This window comes from Odocoileus virginianus, chromosome 18, assembly GCF_023699985.2.
Source record: "Odocoileus virginianus isolate 20LAN1187 ecotype Illinois chromosome 18, Ovbor_1.2, whole genome shotgun sequence".
NCBI classification, from domain to species: domain Eukaryota; kingdom Metazoa; phylum Chordata; class Mammalia; order Artiodactyla; family Cervidae; genus Odocoileus; species Odocoileus virginianus.
Genome location: NC_069691.1, coordinates 36,849,172 through 36,870,256, shown reverse-complemented (window position 1 = coordinate 36,870,256; position 21,085 = coordinate 36,849,172). Strand labels below are relative to the sequence as shown.

Sequence of the window (21,085 nt, the reverse complement as noted above, 5' to 3'; positions counted from 1 at the left end):
CTAATTATTATTTATTTTCCTTTGTATCTACTGCTGAATTCCATTTTCTAACATATTTTGAGGAGATTTTCACAACTATGTTCATGGAAAAGAGTGGCTTCCCTTCTGATATTCGGTATTAAGGTTATGCTGACCTCATCTAGAGGGTTCTTTTTTTCCCTCCTATATTAGAGTTTATAAAGATTGCTGTTATTTCTTTCTGAATTTTTTTGAAAAATTCGCCAAGGAAGCAACTGTACCTAGGGTTTCTTTGTGGGAAGGTTCTTACAGACTCAGTTTCTTTAATACTAATACTAATAACCAACTGCAAACTATTCATATAGTGTGCTTTCTGTCAGTTCTGCAAAGTTTTATATTTTGATGAACTTCTACATCTCATCTAAACTGTGAAATTCATTGGCTTAAAGTTCTTCATAATATTTTTATTTTTAAATGCTGTGGGGTCTGAAGTGCTGTCTCCTTTGTTGTTCCTAGTATAGGTAATCTATATTTCTCTATTTTTCTGTCCAGACTTACAATGGTTTTATTAATTCTTTTAAACTTGCCAAAGAGTGAACTTTTGGCTTTGCTGGTTTTCTTTATTTTATATGTTTTCTGTTTTCATTGATTTTTATTCTTATATTTATTATCCTTTCCTTTATAATTTAAGTTTAATTCACTGCTATTTTCCATTTTTCTTGAAATAGAAGCTTTAATATCATTGCTTTTCTTTCCTTTTTTTTTTTTTTTCAGTATATGCTTTAAAGGTATGAATTTCTCATTAACACTGTTTTAGTTGCATCCCACAAGTTGTAATTTGTCTTATTTCCATTATCACTCAGTTCAAAATATTTTCTGATTTCCATTTTGATTTTTCCTTTGATCCATGGATGATCTATAAGTATATTATTCAATTTCCAGGCTAGTGGAATTTCCAGGCCAGTTATCTTTTTATTAGTTTTAGCTTAATCCCATTGCTATCCGAGGACAGACTCAATGACTTCAATATTTTGAAATTTGTTGAAGTTTATGATCTGCCATATGATCATTCTGATAAGTTGCCAATGTACAGTTTGTGTGTGTGTGTGTGTTAAGTCACTTCAGTCATGTCCAACTCTTGGTGACGCTATGGACTATACGCCCATCAGGCTTTTCTGTCCATGGGGATTTTCCAGGCAAGAATACTGGAATGGATTGCCATTTCCTCCTCCAGGTAAAGGACCTTTACCAGTGTATATAAAGAAATCTTAAAAATCAACAAGAAGACAAATAACCCAATGTACAGTTTAAAAGCATACAAATTATATCACTATAAGATACAATGTTCCATGCATCACTTAGGTAAAGTTTGTTCACAGTATTGTTCACATGTTTTGTGAACTTGATTTTTTGCCTGCTTATTCATCAAGTCATTGAAAAAGATGTTTCAGAGTTTCCTACTAGTATTGTGGATTTGTCTATTTAGTTAGTTCTAATTTTTTGTCATGTAGTTTGAACTCTGCTACTTTGTGTACACTGATCAGAATTGTGATGCCTTCCTGACATACTGCCTGCTTTATTTCCATGAGACATTCCCTTCTTTTCTAGTTTCTGCCTTTTTCAAATGCCTAGAACCTTTTCCCTATATACTGGATAGTAATGAAAGAACCACAGGCATTCTAAATGATGTTATTTTTCATCTGAGAGGAGTTTCTCCTCTGTTAGGCAGAGTGAAGCACTGATCATCTCAACTGAATTGGGGATTTAACTAAGCCAGGCTTGATTATAGCTGTGGTAAATCTCAATCTACCTCTGGTTCAACCCTGTTTCTAGGGCACACCTTCTTCAAGATTTTCAACTGACAGCCTAAAAGGTCTTTGACTTCAGTATGGGAAGATTATGGGAGATTCAGAGATTTACATCTGTCCTTAGTTTTCAGCTTACCTTTTAAATTCCCACCCCACAAAGCTTCAAAATTTGACAAATACCTTAAGGGAGAAACATGCTGTGTGCTTGAGGTCCCTCCACCTCAGTTTTGTCACTAAGGTTACCACAAAAACGTCAAGATCTCTGTTGGTTTCTCTGCCTCCTGTAACACTCTCTTGTTAAAGTCAAGCCTGAATTTCAGCCTTTGAGGACACAATGAGTAAAGGCAGCCAGGTGAAAAGACCTGTAGATCTCCAGTATCAATTCACTATTTGTATACTTGGTTTTCAGGCCCATTCTCCTAGTCAGTCTTTGTTTTCCAAGTACCGTAAGACTGGAGACCACTGCCTTTCAGAAGCATCAGCCTAGTTCTCTAACTTTCAGTGCAGACTCAAAACTCACCAAATATCTTAAGAGGAAACTCTCCAGTCTGTCACCTATATTAGAATCTTTGGAGAAACAGAACTAACAAGATATGTATAGATATAGATATGTAGCTATTTTTATGGCGATTGATTCACAAGAATTTTGAGGCTGAGAGGTCCCACAATCTCCTGTCTGCAAACGAGAGAACCAGGAAAGCCAGTGGTGTAATTCAGTCTGAGTCAGGAAGCCCAAGAACCAGGAGCACCACCGTCCAAAGGGAGGAGAAGATGGATCTCCCGGCTTCACCCTTCCTCTGTCTTTTTGTTCTATTCGGGTCTTCAATGGATTGGATGTTGCCAACCCATACTGCTCTGGGTGATCTTTACTCAGTCTGCTGACTCAAATGTTAACCTCTTCTGGAAACTCACTTACAGACACACTCAGAAATCATATTTACCAGTTATCTGAGGATCATTTAGCCCAATTAAGATGATACATAAAATTAATCACCACATCACCCTAGTCCCTTGACACCACTAAAATCTTTACCGGTTTTTCTATCCTCCAACAGGCCTCTGCCTGAGCCCATTCCCAGTCCCAGTCCACAACCAAAATTGGTGAACATCCCCTATGAGGTGGGGGCCAGTGGGTGGGGCAGGGAACAATCTAAAATATCTAAAATGTTCCCCCTATTCTGTAATTTCAGTCCATCTCTTCTTTGCTTTTATTTATGTCTTTGCTTCTGCAGTTCTCTAAATGGCTTTAATGAGTGATTCATGTTTGTAATTGACCCAGTGTGTCTAGATGTGAGGAGCAGCAGCAATGCCTTTTCATGCCCAGTCACATCCTACTTGGAAGAGAAACTTTAATCGGTACATTAAAAACCTACACATTGATGTATGGTGCTTACCCGCAAGGCCAGGTTTCAAACCTGGCTGCTTGTTTGTCTCATACATCTTCAACATAAAATTGGGGATTCCTGCTACAGTCTTTCCTTGATCTAAGCGGGCACCTCCTTTCAATGCAGAGTGATACACCCCACGGGGCATATTCACCATTTCTTGCTTCACAAGTGATGTAAAAAATTCCTCCAAAGCTGAAAGAAATAAAAGGAGATCAAAAGTAAACATCGTATGCTAGAAGAGAAACATTCATTCTTAAGTCATATACACACACTCACCAAAACAACACCTTAGCTATATTTTAGATCAAATTTCACGAAATAAAAGAACAAGTCTTGATTCTCATCCCATTCTTAGTCTTCCTAAAACCAGGACATGGCACTCAGTTATTCAAGTTTAAAAACCTGGTCATTCTTAATTCCTCTTTCTCATAGTTCTTATATATAATTCATTAGCAAGTCCTTTTAGATCTATCTTTAAAAATATATATCAAATCTACCCCTTTCCATTTTTATTGCTACTTGCCCGGTCATTATCTTCTCTTTTCCTCATTTGGATGAATTTAAAAACTAGTTTCTTGATTTCTTCTCCTCATGACCACTGCTCTGAACCATCCTCTACTCAGAAGCTAGAATTTTATGTCATTTCCTTCTCCAGCACCTTCTGGTGTTTTCTCACTGTACATAGAATAACATCAAAACTTCTAGAAATGATCAAGGCTTTCTATGACCTGGCCCCCGACTCTCCTTCTGACTACATCTCTACCACCTGCCTTCCTTCCCAGCTATGTTAAAGGCACATTTTCACATGGGCTTTACTCCATTCCTCAATAATACAAAGCTCATACCTAAGACAAGGCCACTGTACTTGTTATTCCTTCTACCTAGAACACACTAATCCTTGACTGCCATGTGACTGGCTCTTTCTTATCATTTAGAAAGAGCCTTTTATGACTGTCCTTCATTCTGTAGTAATATCAGTACACTTATTTTTAAAAACTAATTCATTATTTATTTGTGTTCCTTCTAATTAAGCCCAAGACCCTTATTGCTTGACATCTTTACTTATTATAAGGGAATATAGTGATCCAGGAGCAGAAGACAACAGGATATTCAAGCAAAATACTTGATTAACACTATAGCTTTATATTCAAGTGTTATTTTCCCAAGGACCACTAGAGGTTGCCCAATGCAGAACAAAACCAACAACAAAAAAAATAAAGCTAAACAAATCATAAGGGAAACAAAAAGGAAACCACTACATGTGCCTCTTATTATAGGAAGAAAAAGCAAGAGTCCACCTACCTAAACTAGAATTTCATTCTGAACAGGCCTAAATGTCCCCTTTAAATGACCACAATTAAAGGCAGCGAATATTCACTGGAACATGGATTGCATACCCAGTTCTGTCATTCTTATATGGAACCTTTCTAGGCACAACCAAGCTTCTCCATTCAAAGTCCAGAGAACACCTATGTAGTAAGTTTTCCATTTTCCGCTCCAGATCCACCCTCCCAACCCTGCTCTGTGCCCTGGAAGGATAACCTTTCATAACAGCATCACCAGGTTCCCTTGTCCTCTGGCTTTCAGCTGGCTTCACTCAATGGGAGATAGTGGTAGATCAGCGGGTGAGGACAGAGGTGAGGGCATGTTACTCCCTAGACATCCTCCTGCAGGACTGCTCCAGGCTGCCTGTATCCCTCTTTTGAAGGTCCTGACTCCCCTTAGGCAGCCCTATTTATGACACAGAAGCTCTCTCTTATTCTCATAACTATTACCTTCCCTTACCTCTTCAGGCTGAGACATTTGTTATTCTGAGATGATCCACCATTGCTTGTGAATTTTCTTTAACCTTGACAGCACACCTTTAAGCAGTCCTTTATTAAATTCTCAACTATTCCCTCTGAATTTCCTGTGAATACCCTGACCAATATGTCATCTGAATGAAAAATGTGGGTAATATGCATTGGCAGGTCACACACCCCAAACCCTATATACATGAGCACATGAATGACCGCTTCAAGCCATGGAGGAGTCGAGACTTTTCAGAGTGTACCTAAGAATTACGTGCTTGTGAGGACAGAAGGCATCCTATTCTGGTAAAAGATAATATATGTCAAGAGATAAGTACACATCTCCACATAGACTAACCCAGGAATGAAAATTTGTCTATTTGCCAGGCACTTCAGAGAACTAAGAACTCTCAAATAATTCCAGGCCTGAGAGCAGATTAAATGAAAGTAAAATATCATGGATGCGACTGATATGTACAGTATCATCTGTCCCAGCCCTTGAAAAAGCTAGCAACTAGGAATTTTCCCCATTGTCTTTGAACCTTGCCCTAGTCTCTTCCTTCCAGATGATCAAGTGAGGATTTGAAAAGAGCTGAAAATCTGTAGGACAAAGAGTGTTACATATAAACCAAATGTCTTCCAACAGATGAGGACATAGACAAACTATGGTACATTTTCTGTGCATGCTAAGTCGGTTCAGTCGTGTTCGACTCTTTGTGACCCCGTGGACTATAGCCTGACAGGCTCCTCTGTCCAAGAGATTCTCCAGGCAAGAACACTGGAGTGGGTTGTTGCGCCCTTCTCCAGGGGATCTTCCTGATCCAGGGATCAAACCTGTGTCTCTGACAATTCCTGCATTTGTAGGCGGGTTCTTTACTGCTAATGCCACCTGGGTACATCTCAAAATGGAATATTACTTAGCAATAAAAAAGAACAAATTGATACAGATAACTACTTGGATGGGTCTTAGATGCTATACTGAGCTTTTTTAAAAAGCTAATTCTCAAAACTTACATACTGGAAAAAAATTGATGAAATCCAAGTAGGTCTATAATTTAATTAACAATATGAAAGTGAATTCCCTGGTATTAATAATGAACTAAAGTTATATGAGATGTTATCAATGGGAATAGCTGGGTAAAAGTACTCTCTAATTTTGCAACTTCTTACAAGTCTAAAATTATTTCAAAATTAAAAAATCTTTTACAGCATACCAATAACATCCCTATTTAAAATAACTCAAATCAAAAAATAAAATAAAATAAAATAATTTGAAATCACTGGATTTACTTTGCAACTACTTTTGTGTTCACTTGAAAGGAATAAGAGAGAAATTTAATATCACAGCCTAACCCCACCCTTTGTATTTTGCACAGTGATTATTTTTTAAAAAATCTTCTTTCATGTAAGTAGCACACAGGGCTTCACGATTTTTTCATCTCATTAATGCAATTAAAACCATTATCTTTAAGAAAAAAAGAAAGGAATAAGAGAAGAAAAGGGCCAGGATTAGTTTACATTCAGTGCAATTCAGTCTTCTGCCTGCTGTACCTAGAGCCTTAAAATATATCATCCACCCTGTACTTCATAGATGGTACACCTCTGCAGTGCCTTTTCCTGGTTCTTACAATCATAGGGAATATGAGGCAACAAAAAATGGAAGAACTCTGCTCGTGGTGACATGGTCTGCCAGACACAGTCAGCCTCTAGATCATTCACCTGACTGACTCTAATTATTGAATTTTCTCAAATAGATACAGTTAATCTCAACCCCTCCCCTTCTTCCTTAGGGACAGATACTAGTAAACATCAAGTACAAACATGCAGAAGAGCCAGTTAATGGCAATCACAGCTCTGCACATACTGTGGCCAGAAACAACAGTATACCTCGACCACACACATCTCACCCCTTCTCCTGTTTCTAATACCACGAGACTAGAGTAAGGGTCCATTTAAGAGGGAACAGTGTCATTTAAAAAGCCCAAGAGGGGGACCTAATGAAACTTAAAAGCTTTTGCACAACAAAGGAAACTATAAGCAAGGTGAAAAGACAGCCCTCAGATTGGGAGAAAATAATAGCAAACGAAGCAACAAAGGATTAATCTCAAAAATATACAAGCAACTCCTCCAGCTCAACTCCAGAAAAATAAATGACCCAATCAAAAAATGGGCCAAAGAACTAAACAGACATTTCTCCAAGGAAGACATACAGATGGCTAACAAACACATGAAAAGATGCTCAACATCACTCATTATCAGAGAAATGCAAATCAAAACCACAATGAGGTACCATTATACGCCAGTCAGGATGGCTGCTATCCAAAAGTCTACAAGCAATAAATGCTGGAGAGGGTGTGGAGAAAAGGGAACCCTCTTACACTGTTGGTGGGAATGCAAACTAGTACAGCCACTATGGAGAACAGTGTGGAGATTTCTTAAAAAGCTGGAAATAGAACTGCCATATGACCCAGCAATCCCACTTCTGGGCATACACACCGAGGAAACCAGATCTGAAAGAGACACATGCACCCCAATGTTCATCGCAGCACTGTTTATAATAGCCAGGACATGGAAGCAACCTAGATGCCCATCAGCAGACGAATGGATGAGGAAGCTGTGGTACATATACACCATGGAATATTACTCAGCCATTAAAAAGAATTCATTTGAATCAGTTCTAATGAGATGGATGAAACTGGAGCCCATTATACAGAGTGAAGTAAGCCAGAAAGATAAAGACCATTACAGTATACTAACACATATATATGGAATTTAGAAAGATGGTAACGATAACCCTATATGCAAAACAGAAAAAGAGACACAGATGTAAAGAACAGACTTTTGGACTCTGTGGGAGAAGGCGAGGGTGGGATGTTTTGAGAGAACAGCATCGAAACATGTATATTATCTAGGGTGAAACAGATCACCAGCCCAGGTTGGATGCATGAGACAAGTGCTCGGACCTGGTGCACTGGGAAGACCCAGAGGGATCGGGTGGAGAGGGAGGTGGGAGGGAGGATCGGGATGGGGAACACATGTAAATTCATGGCTAATTCATGTCAATGTATGACAAAACCCACTACAATATTGTAAAGTAATTAGCTTCCAGCTAATAAAAATAAATGAGAAAGAAAAAAAAAAAGCCCAAGAGGACTTTGAACTTTTTGGTTATCTGGGGGTATAGGCGGAACTTTGGATAACTGGAGGCTTTTTTCCTCTTTGGACCCACTATTAACCACAGGGGATTTGGGAGGTCCTAGACTCTGAGGCGGAGAAGGCAATGGCACCCCACTCCAGTACTCTTGCCTGGAAAATCCCGTGGACGTAGGACCCTGGTAGGCTGCAGTCCATGGGGTCGCTATGAGTCAGACACGATTGAGCGACTTCACTTTCACTTCTTCACTTTGAAGCATTGGAGAAGGAAATGGCAACCCACTCCAGTGTTCTTGCCTGGAGAATCCCAGGGATGGGGGAGCCTGGTGGGCTGACGTCTATGGGGTCGCACAGAGTCGGACACAACTGACGCAACTTAGCAGCAGCAGCAGACTCTGAGGAGCCTTGAGGTAAGAAGTGTGGATGAACAGGAGAAAGAAAATGGCAACAAGTCTTTAAAGCTTTTCTGGACATAAGGGGGAAGGAAAAGATGAGTCTGTCTAAGGTGTACTGTTCGGTTTTCTCTAATGAAAGGAGGCAGGACTTAGGGACAGAAGCATGCTCTAGCAATAAATACTAAATGTATTTGGCAGAATTCCTCAGGGATCTCCATGTAGGAGGAAACCAAGTATCAAAACGTCTAACCTGGGACTTCCCTGGTGGTCCTGTGGCTAAGACTCTGTGCTCCCAATGAGGGCGCCTGGGTTCGATTCCTGGTTAGGGAACAAGATCCCACATGTCGCAACTGAGAGTTCACATGCCACAACTAACAGATCCCACACACCACAGCTAAAGATCTGATGCAGTCAAATTAAAAATAAAACCACCAAAAAATCTCTAACATTATAGGCTGCATTATGAAGTGAGAAGACTATGATCATTAATAAGAAGACAAAGATGACATTTTGTGTGTTTACTGAACTTAATTTTTACATCCATAAATATTCAGGGTAGATTTGGGACAAAACAAGGTAATAAATGCATGCTTGTAAAAATGTTGGCTAATATTGAATTGGAATAATTGGATATAATTAGAATAATTATTTAAGAGTCAAGGTCCTATACACTTTACATCAAAACTAAATGACCATATAACTTAATCTATTTTTAAAAAGCATTAATGGATAGTTCTCAAATATTGGTACCACCATTTCTTTAAAGTAATTCTAAAGGAAGAATATATTTCTAATGATGAAGTGAATGAAAGTTACTCAGTCATGTTTGACTGTTTGCAACCTCTTGGACTTTAGCATACCAGGCTCCTCTGTCCACAGAATTCTACAGGCAAGAATACCAGAGTGGGTAGCCATTCCCTTCTCCAGGGGATCTTCCCAACCCAGGGGCTGAACCCAAGTCTCCCACATTGCAGGCGGATTCTTCACCATCTGAGCCACCAAGGAAGCCCAAAAGCATATGAGATCTTAGTTCCCTGATCAGGGATCAAACCCACAGCCCCTTCATTAGAAGGGTGAGTCTTAACCACTGGACCGCCAGGAAATGTGATGAAACTACCCAGGAAATTCCTGAAGATTCTAATGATCTTTTCATTCAGTTTATAAATAAGCTAAAGAAACATTTGAATCAGCAACTTAAGAGCCCCACTGCAAATCTGTCTTGTAGAATAAATTTAACTTTTAAAATGAATTTAAATTTTCCAGTGAAAATGATTGTTTAAACTAGTTATCCAGTTTAATTTTAAGTCTAACATTTTTCAGTGTGTTTGGAACCATACTATCTCAAGGAGTCCCTATAGGACACAGATAGAAAATAAGTATTTAAGACTAAAGTAAGCTAGACTATGCATACATCACAAAAGAGCACAATTAATCAGACAAGTAGGAAAAAAAAGCACACACACAAAAAAATGCTAGCTTTTGTCCTACCAAATAGGACAAAAGTTTCTTTACCAGTTTTCCCACCTGGCAAAACTGAAGGAGCTGTGAGTGACAAAAGTTTGAGATAGCAAGAGCCAGGAATGGAAAGATCCACCTCTTTTTCATCACCGTCCTCATCTTCATCTTCATCTAGGTCATCAGGAGTTTGGATTTCTGGTCTTACCTGAAATGACAGAGAAGGTGATACTAAAACCTTTTACTTGCCCTTTTCAAAGTTCATTGAGACTCATTGCTCTACAATGTCAAAAGATCATTAAAATTGATTTTCAAGATCTATTTATTTTCAAATTAACTAAATGGTAAATTCTAATCATCTTATTAGATACACTCCCAAATCAATGTAAAGAACTAATGGTAATATAGTAAGAAAATAATCATAAACCAGCATAAGCAATGATTACTAGAGAAAACGAAAATTTTACACCATCAGACAATAAAATGCAAACACATTCAGAATATTGAACTTCTATGGTTTATAATTAAATATTTGCCTTGTCTGAAAACATTTTTTTAAAAAAATCTGTGATTTTTAGCTATATTTCTAAAGCTTAAAATCTTCTAGTAGGATATATAGTAGAGATCAGGAAGACACAGAATGCTTTAGTTGACTTATTGTTTGACTCTATAGTTTGTTGCAAGAGAATATAAAAACACTAAAATCTGTAATTGGTAGCTCTATTTTATTGTGTCTAATTTGCCATTTGAAGATTTGTGATTAGTTAGGTTTGTTTGAACCAAAAATTAAAAAGGTAGAAAGATTACCACTATTGTAATTTCCACAAGATATAACTGTCAAGCAATTAATTAAATTTTTAATACTTTCAATGACATACCATTGTCATGCCCATGGAGATAATTAAGCATTAGGGGAGGAAATCAAAATATATAAAAGTGGTTGCTATAACCATAAAGTGCCAGAACCCAGTCATTACCACTAGTCTGTCTCCCACAGTTATTTTTAGAAATAATTAACAATTCCTGCAGACTGCCTTCTTCATAGGTCCCCAAAGCACTGTTTCATTTAGGAACTGCACTGAGTCAGGAAACTTGCAGGGGGATAAAAGAAAACAGAGATAAAATGTTTCTTAAGTATAATAACCTCAACTCTGATGAAGTCTTTCAACCATAACTAGTGTTCCTTTTTGCTAGTGAAGGAGTGAAAGCAACCTATCGAGTACTTTCCAAGACAAGATTTAATTCTGATTCAGTCTTGAGGACCTAATTCTCAGAGGACTGAGCCAGCCATAATTACAGAGATAACAATGATGTATGCCCTGTGGAGAGCATGTCCGCATTTGCCACTTTCAGTGTACACCAGAGAAACCCTGGCACATTTGCAAACCTTCTGGTTCTGACAAGGAGGGTTTTCTGAGTATCTCTGGTCTGCTTGTATACTTGGAATCTGCCACATTTAGTATCATCAAGAGGTATCCTAGAGGTCTTTTTTTTTTTTTTTTTTGGCCATACACATGGCATGTGGGATCTTAGTTCCCTGACCAGGAATAGAACCCACAATCCCTGCAGTAGAAGGGAGAATTCTTAACCACTGGACTGCCAGAGATATCCTCTATCTTAGAGATTTTAACTAGTCCTAGCTGCCTAAAAAGTTCCCCAAAGGGAGTTGGTTCTGGATCCGTTTACCTTGCTTCCTGACTCTTTACACAACATAGTACAAATTGAAAAAAGTATTTGAAGAGCATACAGGGGCAAACAGACAATAATGCTTACAGCTGGAGACTACACGAATAACACTGTTAGCACACCAGAGCATCAGTGTGTGCATGCTAAGTCGCTTCAGTCATGTCTGACTCTTTGAGACCCTATGGACTATTGTCCACCAGGCTCCTCTGCCCATGGGATTTTCCAGGCAAGAATACTGGAGTGGGTTGCCATGCCCTCCTCCCGGGGATTTTCCTGACCAGGGATGGAACCTCTGTCTCTTATGTCTCCTGCATTGGCAGGTGGGTTCTTCACCACTAGGGCCACCTGGGAAGCCCCCAGAGTACCACAGCACTGGGAAACTCTGCAGCATGTCATGTTCACAGAGGCAGGGGACTCTGGGAGGTGGAAGGCAGCACTAAACCCTTAAGCTAATATGAAAATGCAGAGGGATGGTGCAGTTGTGAAGAAATCAGAACCCTTACACACTGTTCATAGGAACGTAAAAGGGTACAGCCCCTTTGGAAAATAGTTTGGCAGCTGCTCAGAAAGTTAAAGGCAGAGTTACACAGTAGGACTGCCCAACAATCCTACTCTTACGTATATGACCAAAAGAAGTAAAAATAAATGATCACACAAAACTTGCCCATCAACGTTCATGAATGTGAATACATTAGTGGTAATAGCCAAAAAAAAATGGAAGCAACTCAAATGTCCATGAGCACATAAACAAAATATGGTATATCTATACAATGGAATATTATTCAATCATAAATGGGTATTAAATGCAGGTATGTGGTACTCATGAACTTGGAAAACATTATGCTAAGTGAACAAAGTCAGTCACTAAAGACCACATATTATATGATTTCATTATAGGAAAAGTTCAGGCCACGTAAATTTTTAGAGACAGAAAGCATACTAACAGTTGCTTAGTGCTGGGGAGGCAGGGGAAGGGTAATGGGAAATGGTGGCTAATAGAATGTTCTAAAACTAGATTGTGGTAGCTCGGTGATTACATGAACAATTCCTTGAACACACTAAAATCACTAGAATTATATGCTTTAAATGAGTGAACCGCATGGGATGCAAATTATATCTCAATAAAGTTGGTGGCTCAGATGGTAAAGAATCCACCTGCCAATGTAGAAGACTTGGGTTCAATCCCTGGGTGGGGAAGATCCCCTGGTGAAGGGAACAGTAACCCAGTCCAGTATTTTTGCCTGGAGAATTCCATAAACAGAGGAGCCTGACGAGCTACAGTCCATGGGGTCACAAAGAGCTGGACAGGACTGAGTGACTAACACTTTCACTTTTCAAAGTGTTCAAAAAGAAAGGAAGGAAGGCTATAAGAAAGAGAGGAAAGGGGAGAGAGTGTGACCTGGAGGAGGGAGCTGCTGAGGGGGTAGCCACAGAAGCGGAAGCATAGGAAACAGAACTAGAAGCCGCCACACCCTTCAGACGGTTCTGAGCTGGTGTATGAACTACGCCAGATAACCAAACACTCTCAATTCCAGAATCACTTCATATAAAAGAAACATGATCTTTTTTGCACACATTTTAGCTTATCCGGTGTTTCTGCTCAACCTTATTATATATAAATAATATATAAAAAATGACCTAATTTAACAACATATGTCTGTATCTTACATATGCATATATATTTTAACAAAGAAATTAGAAATGTACTGTCATTTAAGTACAGAAATACTCTGCCTACTTATAATGGTATGATTACTCCTTCAATTATGTTTCTTCAAAGGTGAGTTGGTTCTCCTGAACAGATGAGCACTTATTGTTAGACCTTGGTTTCATTACATATCCCTCCTCCTCGGCTCACTTTTCTTCAAGCATTTGTTCCAGCTTCCCTACACTAGTCCCAGTCTTTTCCCTTGACTGGTATGCAACAATGGAATAAGATCAACATGAGTACAACTAAGGAAAATCAAGGGAAGACATATGAAAGAATACTTGTTAAAATGCTAAAATGTTGGTTAACTGTACCATATTAGCTACTCAAACATACAGGGGAAAAAGGGGTCTTTTTAGAACATACACATACACACACACAAGAATGCACATACAGACACCAACTACGCCCTTCCAATTACAGCTAAGCTTTGTTGAAGAAACTTAAAGGGAGAGCCAAATATAAAATGATAAATTACTTCTAAAATCTGCTTTAAGTTGAATATTGAAAAGCTTATCCTACAAAATGCTTCACTACATGTTCTTAGTCAGATAACCTTTCAGCCATTCTTCTGTGTGTGCAACCTATAAAAATCCAGGAGTTTGTGGATAAGCAGAGAATTTTATTTGGAACATGTCAAGTATCTGCATAAATTCATTTACAAAAAGAAACAGCTTCTGATGAATGCAATGACATTCACTTAAATCAAAGCCAAACAGGTTATACCACATTAATACCAACCCAGGGTGCATAATGAGTTCTTTTATATTACTCACTTCTAAAATTAACTCCAGAAATCAACAACACAATCTATCTTAAGAGCTTTATAATAAAAAGTTCAATTTTTAAACAGCCAAATATTTTTTAATGAACCCAAGTCAGAGAAGAATCAACTGAAATGTTTATCCATTATTGACTGTTTTACCAGAAATACAATTCTCTATAGTTTTTTTTTTTTTTTTGGTTTGTTTTTTCATTTTGTTTCATTTGTGGGGTGTTGGCGAAGGAAAAGGATAAATAGCTAAAAGACTATGAAATACAAACTAAATGGGGGAAAAAATCATTCTATTTAATATTGAAATAAGTCCTCAAAGAAGCCCCACTGAATTTTTTAACCAATTTTAGATTTGCATATTTCAAATGATTAACAATATTGTTACAAATGAATAAACACATGGATTCATTCAACATTCCCAACTCATAAAACAGCCTAGCACTTAGTATATATATGTCCAATAAATAATTATTAAAGCAATACAACTGTTAAGTGCCTATCAGCAATAATCCACAGAAGTTCCTAATAACACACCAGTGACAAGAAAGATGAGTTAATGAATCTGGTATTCAAATCCCAAGCTTACATGGTATCTTACTCAGCTCTGCTCTCCACAGACATTTTCCATCTTACCTTACATGCACTGTTTCATTTAACCCTAAACCTTCCTGCTGATGTCTGCCACTCCTTTAACGGCTTTTGATTTACCAGCCTGTTAGCTTTCTTTCAACAAGTTTCACAGTTTACGTGGATGCAGCAATGAACAAGAAATCTTTCTTTAGTAAATTTAAAGAAAGGTGTACTTACAAAAGTAGTTGAATTATAATCCACCAAAGTAACCATGTGGCTATTATCCTCTGTGAAAGTGAAAGTCGCTCAGTCATGTCTGACTCTTTGCAACCCCATGGACTATACAATCCATGGAATTCTCCAGGCCAGAATATTGGAGTGGATAGCCGTTCCCTTCTCCAAATCTTCCCAAACCAGGGATCGAACCCAGGTCTCCTGCACTGAGGTAGTTTCTTTACCAAGCCACCAGGGAAGCCCAATTATCCACTGTATCTACTTTTTTTATTTTTAAAAAATATTTATTTAGTTGGCTGCATTGGGTCTTAGCTGTGGCACTGAGAATCTACATTGTGTCAAATGGGATCTTTCACTGTGGCTCACAGACTTTCTAGTTGTGGCACACGGGCTTAAGTTGCTCTGTGGCATGTGGGATCTTAGTTTCTCCTGCATTGCAAGGTGGATTCTTAACCACTGGACTACCATGGAAGTCCCCATTGTATCTTTTTAAAATTTTTTTTCTACTTGAAATTCACAGAATGTTTTCTTAAAGATTATTTCACAAGTTTCCACAAATAGAAAGAGAGACTGGACATACTTTCACTGGAAAAGTATACAAGTAGCCTTCAGTTTTGTGAGTAAGCCAATTGGCCATGGTGCAGAGTGAGTAAACTTTGATAACAAGAAGGAATCTTAGATCTTACAACTAGAAAAGTCCCTACCTGGAGAGAACTTCTGAAACAGTTGAAAGTATGCTTTCAGAGAAAGTGAGTCACAGTTTCACATTACTGCCATCATCCACTGCACAGAAGCAGGAGCTGACTTGGTTGCATCCATTGCCTTTGGGGACTTGCTGGGATATGAACATATTGGCCATTTTGGGGGCTTTTAGTCCTTCAAACAACCAAACTGAAGATCAGAATTGAATAAAAAGAAGAAGAATGCATGGTGCATAGCCTTGGAAATAGTGATTTCTTCATGTGGAGGAAGGCTCTCTATATCAGAAGCTGGGGGTTGGAGGGAGGTAGACTCTTCTAAACCATTAAGTCCTCTCATCTCAATCCCAGTTGAGAGAATGCTTCCCTCGTGGTTCAGTCAGTAAAGAATCCACCTACAGTGCAGGAGACCAGGTTTGACTCTTGGGTCGGAAAGGCCCCCGGGAGAAGGCTATGGCAACCCACTCCAGTATTCTTGCCTGGGAAATCCCATGGACAGAGGAGCCTGTTGGGTTACAGTCCACGGGGTCACAAAGAGTTGGACATGACTAAGTGACTTAACCACCAAACTACCACCAGTGAACCAGATACCTGTAGGAGTGAATCGTATCCCAGAAGGGGGTTAGGGCAGGAAAAAAGGTTGAAAAAGCAAGGCTAAAATAAGTCTTAGAGATTTCCTTTATAGACCTTCAGGCTCTGTTGGTGAAAACCCAAACATGTATATAAACCCAACTCTACATCACTACTCTTTACATTGGAAGATATAAAGAGCTATTTATGGTTATTATTCAAGAATCTGAGGATACAGGAGTGAGTTAAGAAAGTAACATGTGACTGAGTATAGCACTTAACTGACTATTAACTCTGACAAACATAATCAGAAACTAAACATAACCCTCAAGTAGGATAAAATACAGGGCTTCCCTGGTGGCTCAGGAGTAAAGAATCTGCCTGCAATGCAGGAGACCTGGGCTCGATCTCTGGGTCGGGAAGATCCTCTGGAGAAGGGAATGGCAACCCACTCTAGTATTCTTGTCGGGGAAATCCCATGGACAGAGGAGCCTGGCAGGCTACAGTTTTTGGGGTGACAAATAGTTGAACATGCCTTAGCAACTAAACCACCACAGAATAAAATATAAACATATCAACATTTAAAGAGGTGAAGACTAAATACTGAAGAGTATATGGCAGTTATTTAATAAAAGCTATTATGCCAGCTGGAATATTTCAGCAATAATAGCTAAAAATAAGGCAATCATTATGCTGTGATCTAAGTTAGAAAATGCTTATTTAAAATAGTAATAACAAAAAAGTATCTTTCTACAAACTGTAGCTAACCTACTGGTAAGAGTCTGAAAATCAAATTTACATGTAACTTTTTCTTTCTCTTTTTTTTAAAGAAGCTATGGGTATTGCTGATCACCACAGTGCAGCCTGAAATCCCATTTTTTAATTTTATGAGTCAAAGAACAAATCTTTTCTTAAGACTTCCTGTTTGTGATAACTGCATGACAAGCTGGCCGATCTGTCTTTGAGTTCTCAGTAACACGGGAAATCCTGCCTTGTGATGGATTTGGTTTTACGAGAGCCTATCGTCAGTCCCTTCAATTCAATTCAATAAACAGAAGCTTGTCTGGTTCCTACTGGCATCTAATCGTTGAATAAACTCAATCCACAAGAAAAAGTCAACCCATTTTAAAATGCTTGAGGATCCCAAGAAATTTATAACAAAATTTCTTGTCATTTCACCCCTAGGATGGATTCTGGGTCATGTCACACATAACTTCTTCTAACACTATGTCTTCCTCACTCTCTAACGGCATTCAATAAACATTTGCAGGGACCTCTCTGGTAGTCCAGTGGTTAAGCTTTGTCTTCCAGTGCAGGGGTTAGGGGTTTGATCCCTGGTTGGGGAGATCAAATTGCCAACATCCGATGGATCATAGAAAAAGCAAGAGAGTTCCAGAAAAACATCTATTTCTGCTTTAGTGACTATGCCAACGCCTTTGACTGTGTGGATAACAATAAACTGTGGAAAATTCTGAAAGAGATGAGAATACCAGACCACTTGACCTGCCTCTTGAGAAACCTGTATGCAGGTCAGGAAGCAATAGTCAGAACTGGACATGGACCAACAGACTGGTTCCACATAGGAAAAGGAGTACATCAAGGTTGTATATTGTCACCCTGCTTATTTAACTTATATGCAGAGCACATCATGAGAAACACTGGGCTGGAGGAAGCACAGGTGGAATCAAGATTGCCAGGAGAAATATCAATAACCTCAGATATACAGATGACACCACCCTTACGGCAGAAAGTGAAAAAGAACTAAAGAGCCTCTTGATGAAAGTGAAAGAGGAGAGTGAAAAAGTTGGCTTAAAGCTCAACATTCAGAAAACTAAGATCATGCCATCTGGTCCCATCACTTCATGGCAAATAGATGGGGAAACGGTGAAAACAGTGGCTGACTTTATTTTTCTGGGCTCCAAAATCACTGCAGATGGTGACTGCAGCCACGAAATTAAGATGCTTACTCCTTGGAAGGAAAGTTATGACCAATATAGACAGTATATTAAAAAGTAGAGACATTACTTTGCCAACAAAGGTCCATCTGGTCAAGGCTATGGTTTTTCCAGTGGTCATGTATGGATGTGAGAGTTGGACTGTGAACAAAGCTGAGTGAGGAAGAATTGATGCTTTTGAAGTGTGGTGTTGGAGAAGACTCTTGAGAATCCCTTGGACTGCAAGGAGATCCAACCAGTCCATCTTAAAGGAGATCAGGCCTGGGTGTTCATTGGTAGGACTGATGCTGAAGCTGAAACTCCAATACTTTGGCCACCTGATGCAAAGACCTGACTCATTTGAAAAGATCCTGATGCTGAGAGGGATTAGGGGCAGGAGGAGAAGGGGACGACAGAGGATGAGATGGTTGGATGGCATCATTGATTCAATGGATATGGGTTGGGAGGACTCTGGGATTTGGTGATGGACAGGGAGGCCTGGTGTGCTGCAGTCCATGGGGTTGCAAAGAGTCGGACATGACTGAGCGACTGAACTGAACTGAACTGGGGAGTTAGGACCCCACAAAAAAACCAAAACATAAAACAGAAGAAATATTGTAAAAAATTCAATAAAGACTTTAAAAATGGTCCACATAAAGAAAAACTTTAAAAAATAAAATAAACATTTGTATGTCTTTGAATTAGCAGTAACACTAAATGTGAAACCATACACTTTACTCCTTAATATAACCTGAGAATTGAAAGCTGGTTATATTAGGTAGATGTTAGAAAAGGTTGGTTGTTTTTAGTCTAAAAACTGAGACAATGTCATATAATGTGTTAACACTTAAAAGAGAGTGATACCTTCTTCACCCAGTTCTCCAGGACTATTATTTCAAAATAAACAAATAAATAGCAGATTGTTTTCACAAGGTGTCTCAAGTCTCCATCACAAATAAAGATCTTTGGCTGCCCAGGTGATAGAAAACCATCCTCTATGCAGTCTGTGTTCGGGTAAAGTGGTTCCTAGAGTGACACCGATCTGCTCTGGGCACAGAAATGCTGTCATACAATCCGTCACCTTATGGAGACTACATTTTGCTCCATCCATCGCTTCCATTTGCTTCAAAGAGATTTAAATTCACTATCTGTGAAGTCTAAGACCTTTACAATCTATAACAGATAAAACAAATAGTGAATATAAATTCTTATCTTTCAAGGACAATATATCTAGAGTTACAGGTAAGAATCTCTTCCATAGAGGGATACAAATAAAGCTATAAACCCAGGAGAAAAGAGACAGCAGTGAGAAAGCTGAAAGGCCTACCTCTTCAGGCAGATGAAGAATCGTGTGGTCCCCAGCACCAAAGTGTGACAGAGATTTATAGGCAGCATTTGCGACAACTGGGTCCTAATAAAACAAACAAAAGAAATGGCATATATTAAATATCAACTCTGGAGGAAGAAAGAAAATTTTCCCTCACCAACCTTAATGTTCTATAGTCAGTGCTTTGGAAATGGTATTCATGCCTCACTTAGTATGTCCCAAGTAAAAGTAGAGAGAAAACAGCATTGGGCAGACACATAAGAAGCACCTAATATTTATCCTCGTTGAGACATTAAACATAAAAATATGATTCTTCTCTGATTCTTCAGCTACTTCACAGGGAAAGTTGACCTTTTGGAATCTAAGTTTTTTCACTCATGAGTTGGGTACAATATCACCGACACTTTTTTCTCCATATTTCTTGATTGGAAATGACATTTAAAAATGGAGTGGGATTTTTATTCATTTGATGTGCTTATCGGTGGGAAGGGGCAAAGAAGGAAAGAGGAAAGACCATTAAAAATGAGAGACAATGGCAATAGTCCCTCTTCACATCCATCAGCATCACAAAGTAATAAGTGCATTTTATGGTAAAAATGTATTAACTGACATAAATTAAGAATAATTTTTAAAATCTAAACTTGTAGTCATAATTTTTAAATCAAAAATTTAAATTTTTTATCCTATTCTTATAATTCTTTATAACACAGTTCTATAATTCTTATAATATTCTTGTATTACAATTCCTACCCCAGCTTGGTTCTGTTTATCTGACACCCTTCTGATAGTACCTTGTTTTGAGTATGGTTCCAGAGGAAGCTGAGGACTTGAATTTTAAAATTCTGAAAAATCAACAAACAACAGAATAAATTCTAAGACAAAGAGAAAATTGAGAGTAAACAATCTAAAGTAGCAAATGTCAAAAGTAAATCACTTTCAAAATGATACCACGTGTAACTAACTTAATCTGTACTTACCTATCATTCATAAAATGAAAACACTCAGAAATAGATTCATCATCTAAACATATGGATATTTTAAATAAGGTGAGACTTTGAGATCATTAAATTTCACTTCACTTTTCACTTTTTTCCCAACCATTTCTTACTGACCTCTCAAATCTCAGTACAAATGTTAGATTACTCTCCTCTTTCAGGCCACTATTCCTAATCCCCTACCCAGACGAGAGTTCTCCCTTCTCCAAGCAGCCATATGGCACACGGCACACTTTAGCATTTAATGTGATTATCTGGGTATGTGGTTAATCTCTCCTAGCTTGTATAATCATTAATGTGGTATTTGTCTTTCTCATTTCAAAGGCTGGTATATAAAGAATATAAAGCCCACTCCCTCAAATGACAAATATTTAATAAATAAGTGAGCATGAAAAGCCATTTATCTTCCGGCACTTAATGTCTCCTTCATTTTAGCCACATCTTACTTCTTGCCTGCTAGATCATATGAGGTTCTTTTATACCTCCTTGACTTTGCATATTCTCTTCAAAACTTCAATGGAAAGCAATACTTTAGTAATTCTTCATGATCCTAGCCCAATAGCACCAACTAAATAAAGTTTCTTTAGTGTCCTCCTAAGAATGTTGGTCATTTCCACCACCATACTCTCCTAGCCCTTTGA

General features: G+C 38.4%; 1 protein-coding gene across 4 annotated transcripts in view; it reads right to left on the bottom strand.

Moving 5' to 3' along the window:
* The window catches only part of FOCAD (focadhesin), a 286,020-nt gene that overhangs the window by 97,464 nt on the left and 167,471 nt on the right, over nt 1-21,085 (bottom strand). For all 4 annotated transcript variants that reach the window (XM_070480582.1, XM_070480584.1, XM_070480583.1 and 1 more), the window contains 4 exons: nt 20,241-20,291; nt 19,450-19,533; nt 10,017-10,155; nt 3,161-3,346 (listed from right to left, as the gene is read on the bottom strand). In XM_070480582.1, coding sequence (XP_070336683.1) covers nt 3,161-3,346; nt 10,017-10,155; nt 19,450-19,533; nt 20,241-20,291 — 460 coding nt within the window. The remainder of the gene's footprint in view (nt 1-3,160; nt 3,347-10,016; nt 10,156-19,449; nt 19,534-20,240; nt 20,292-21,085) is intronic.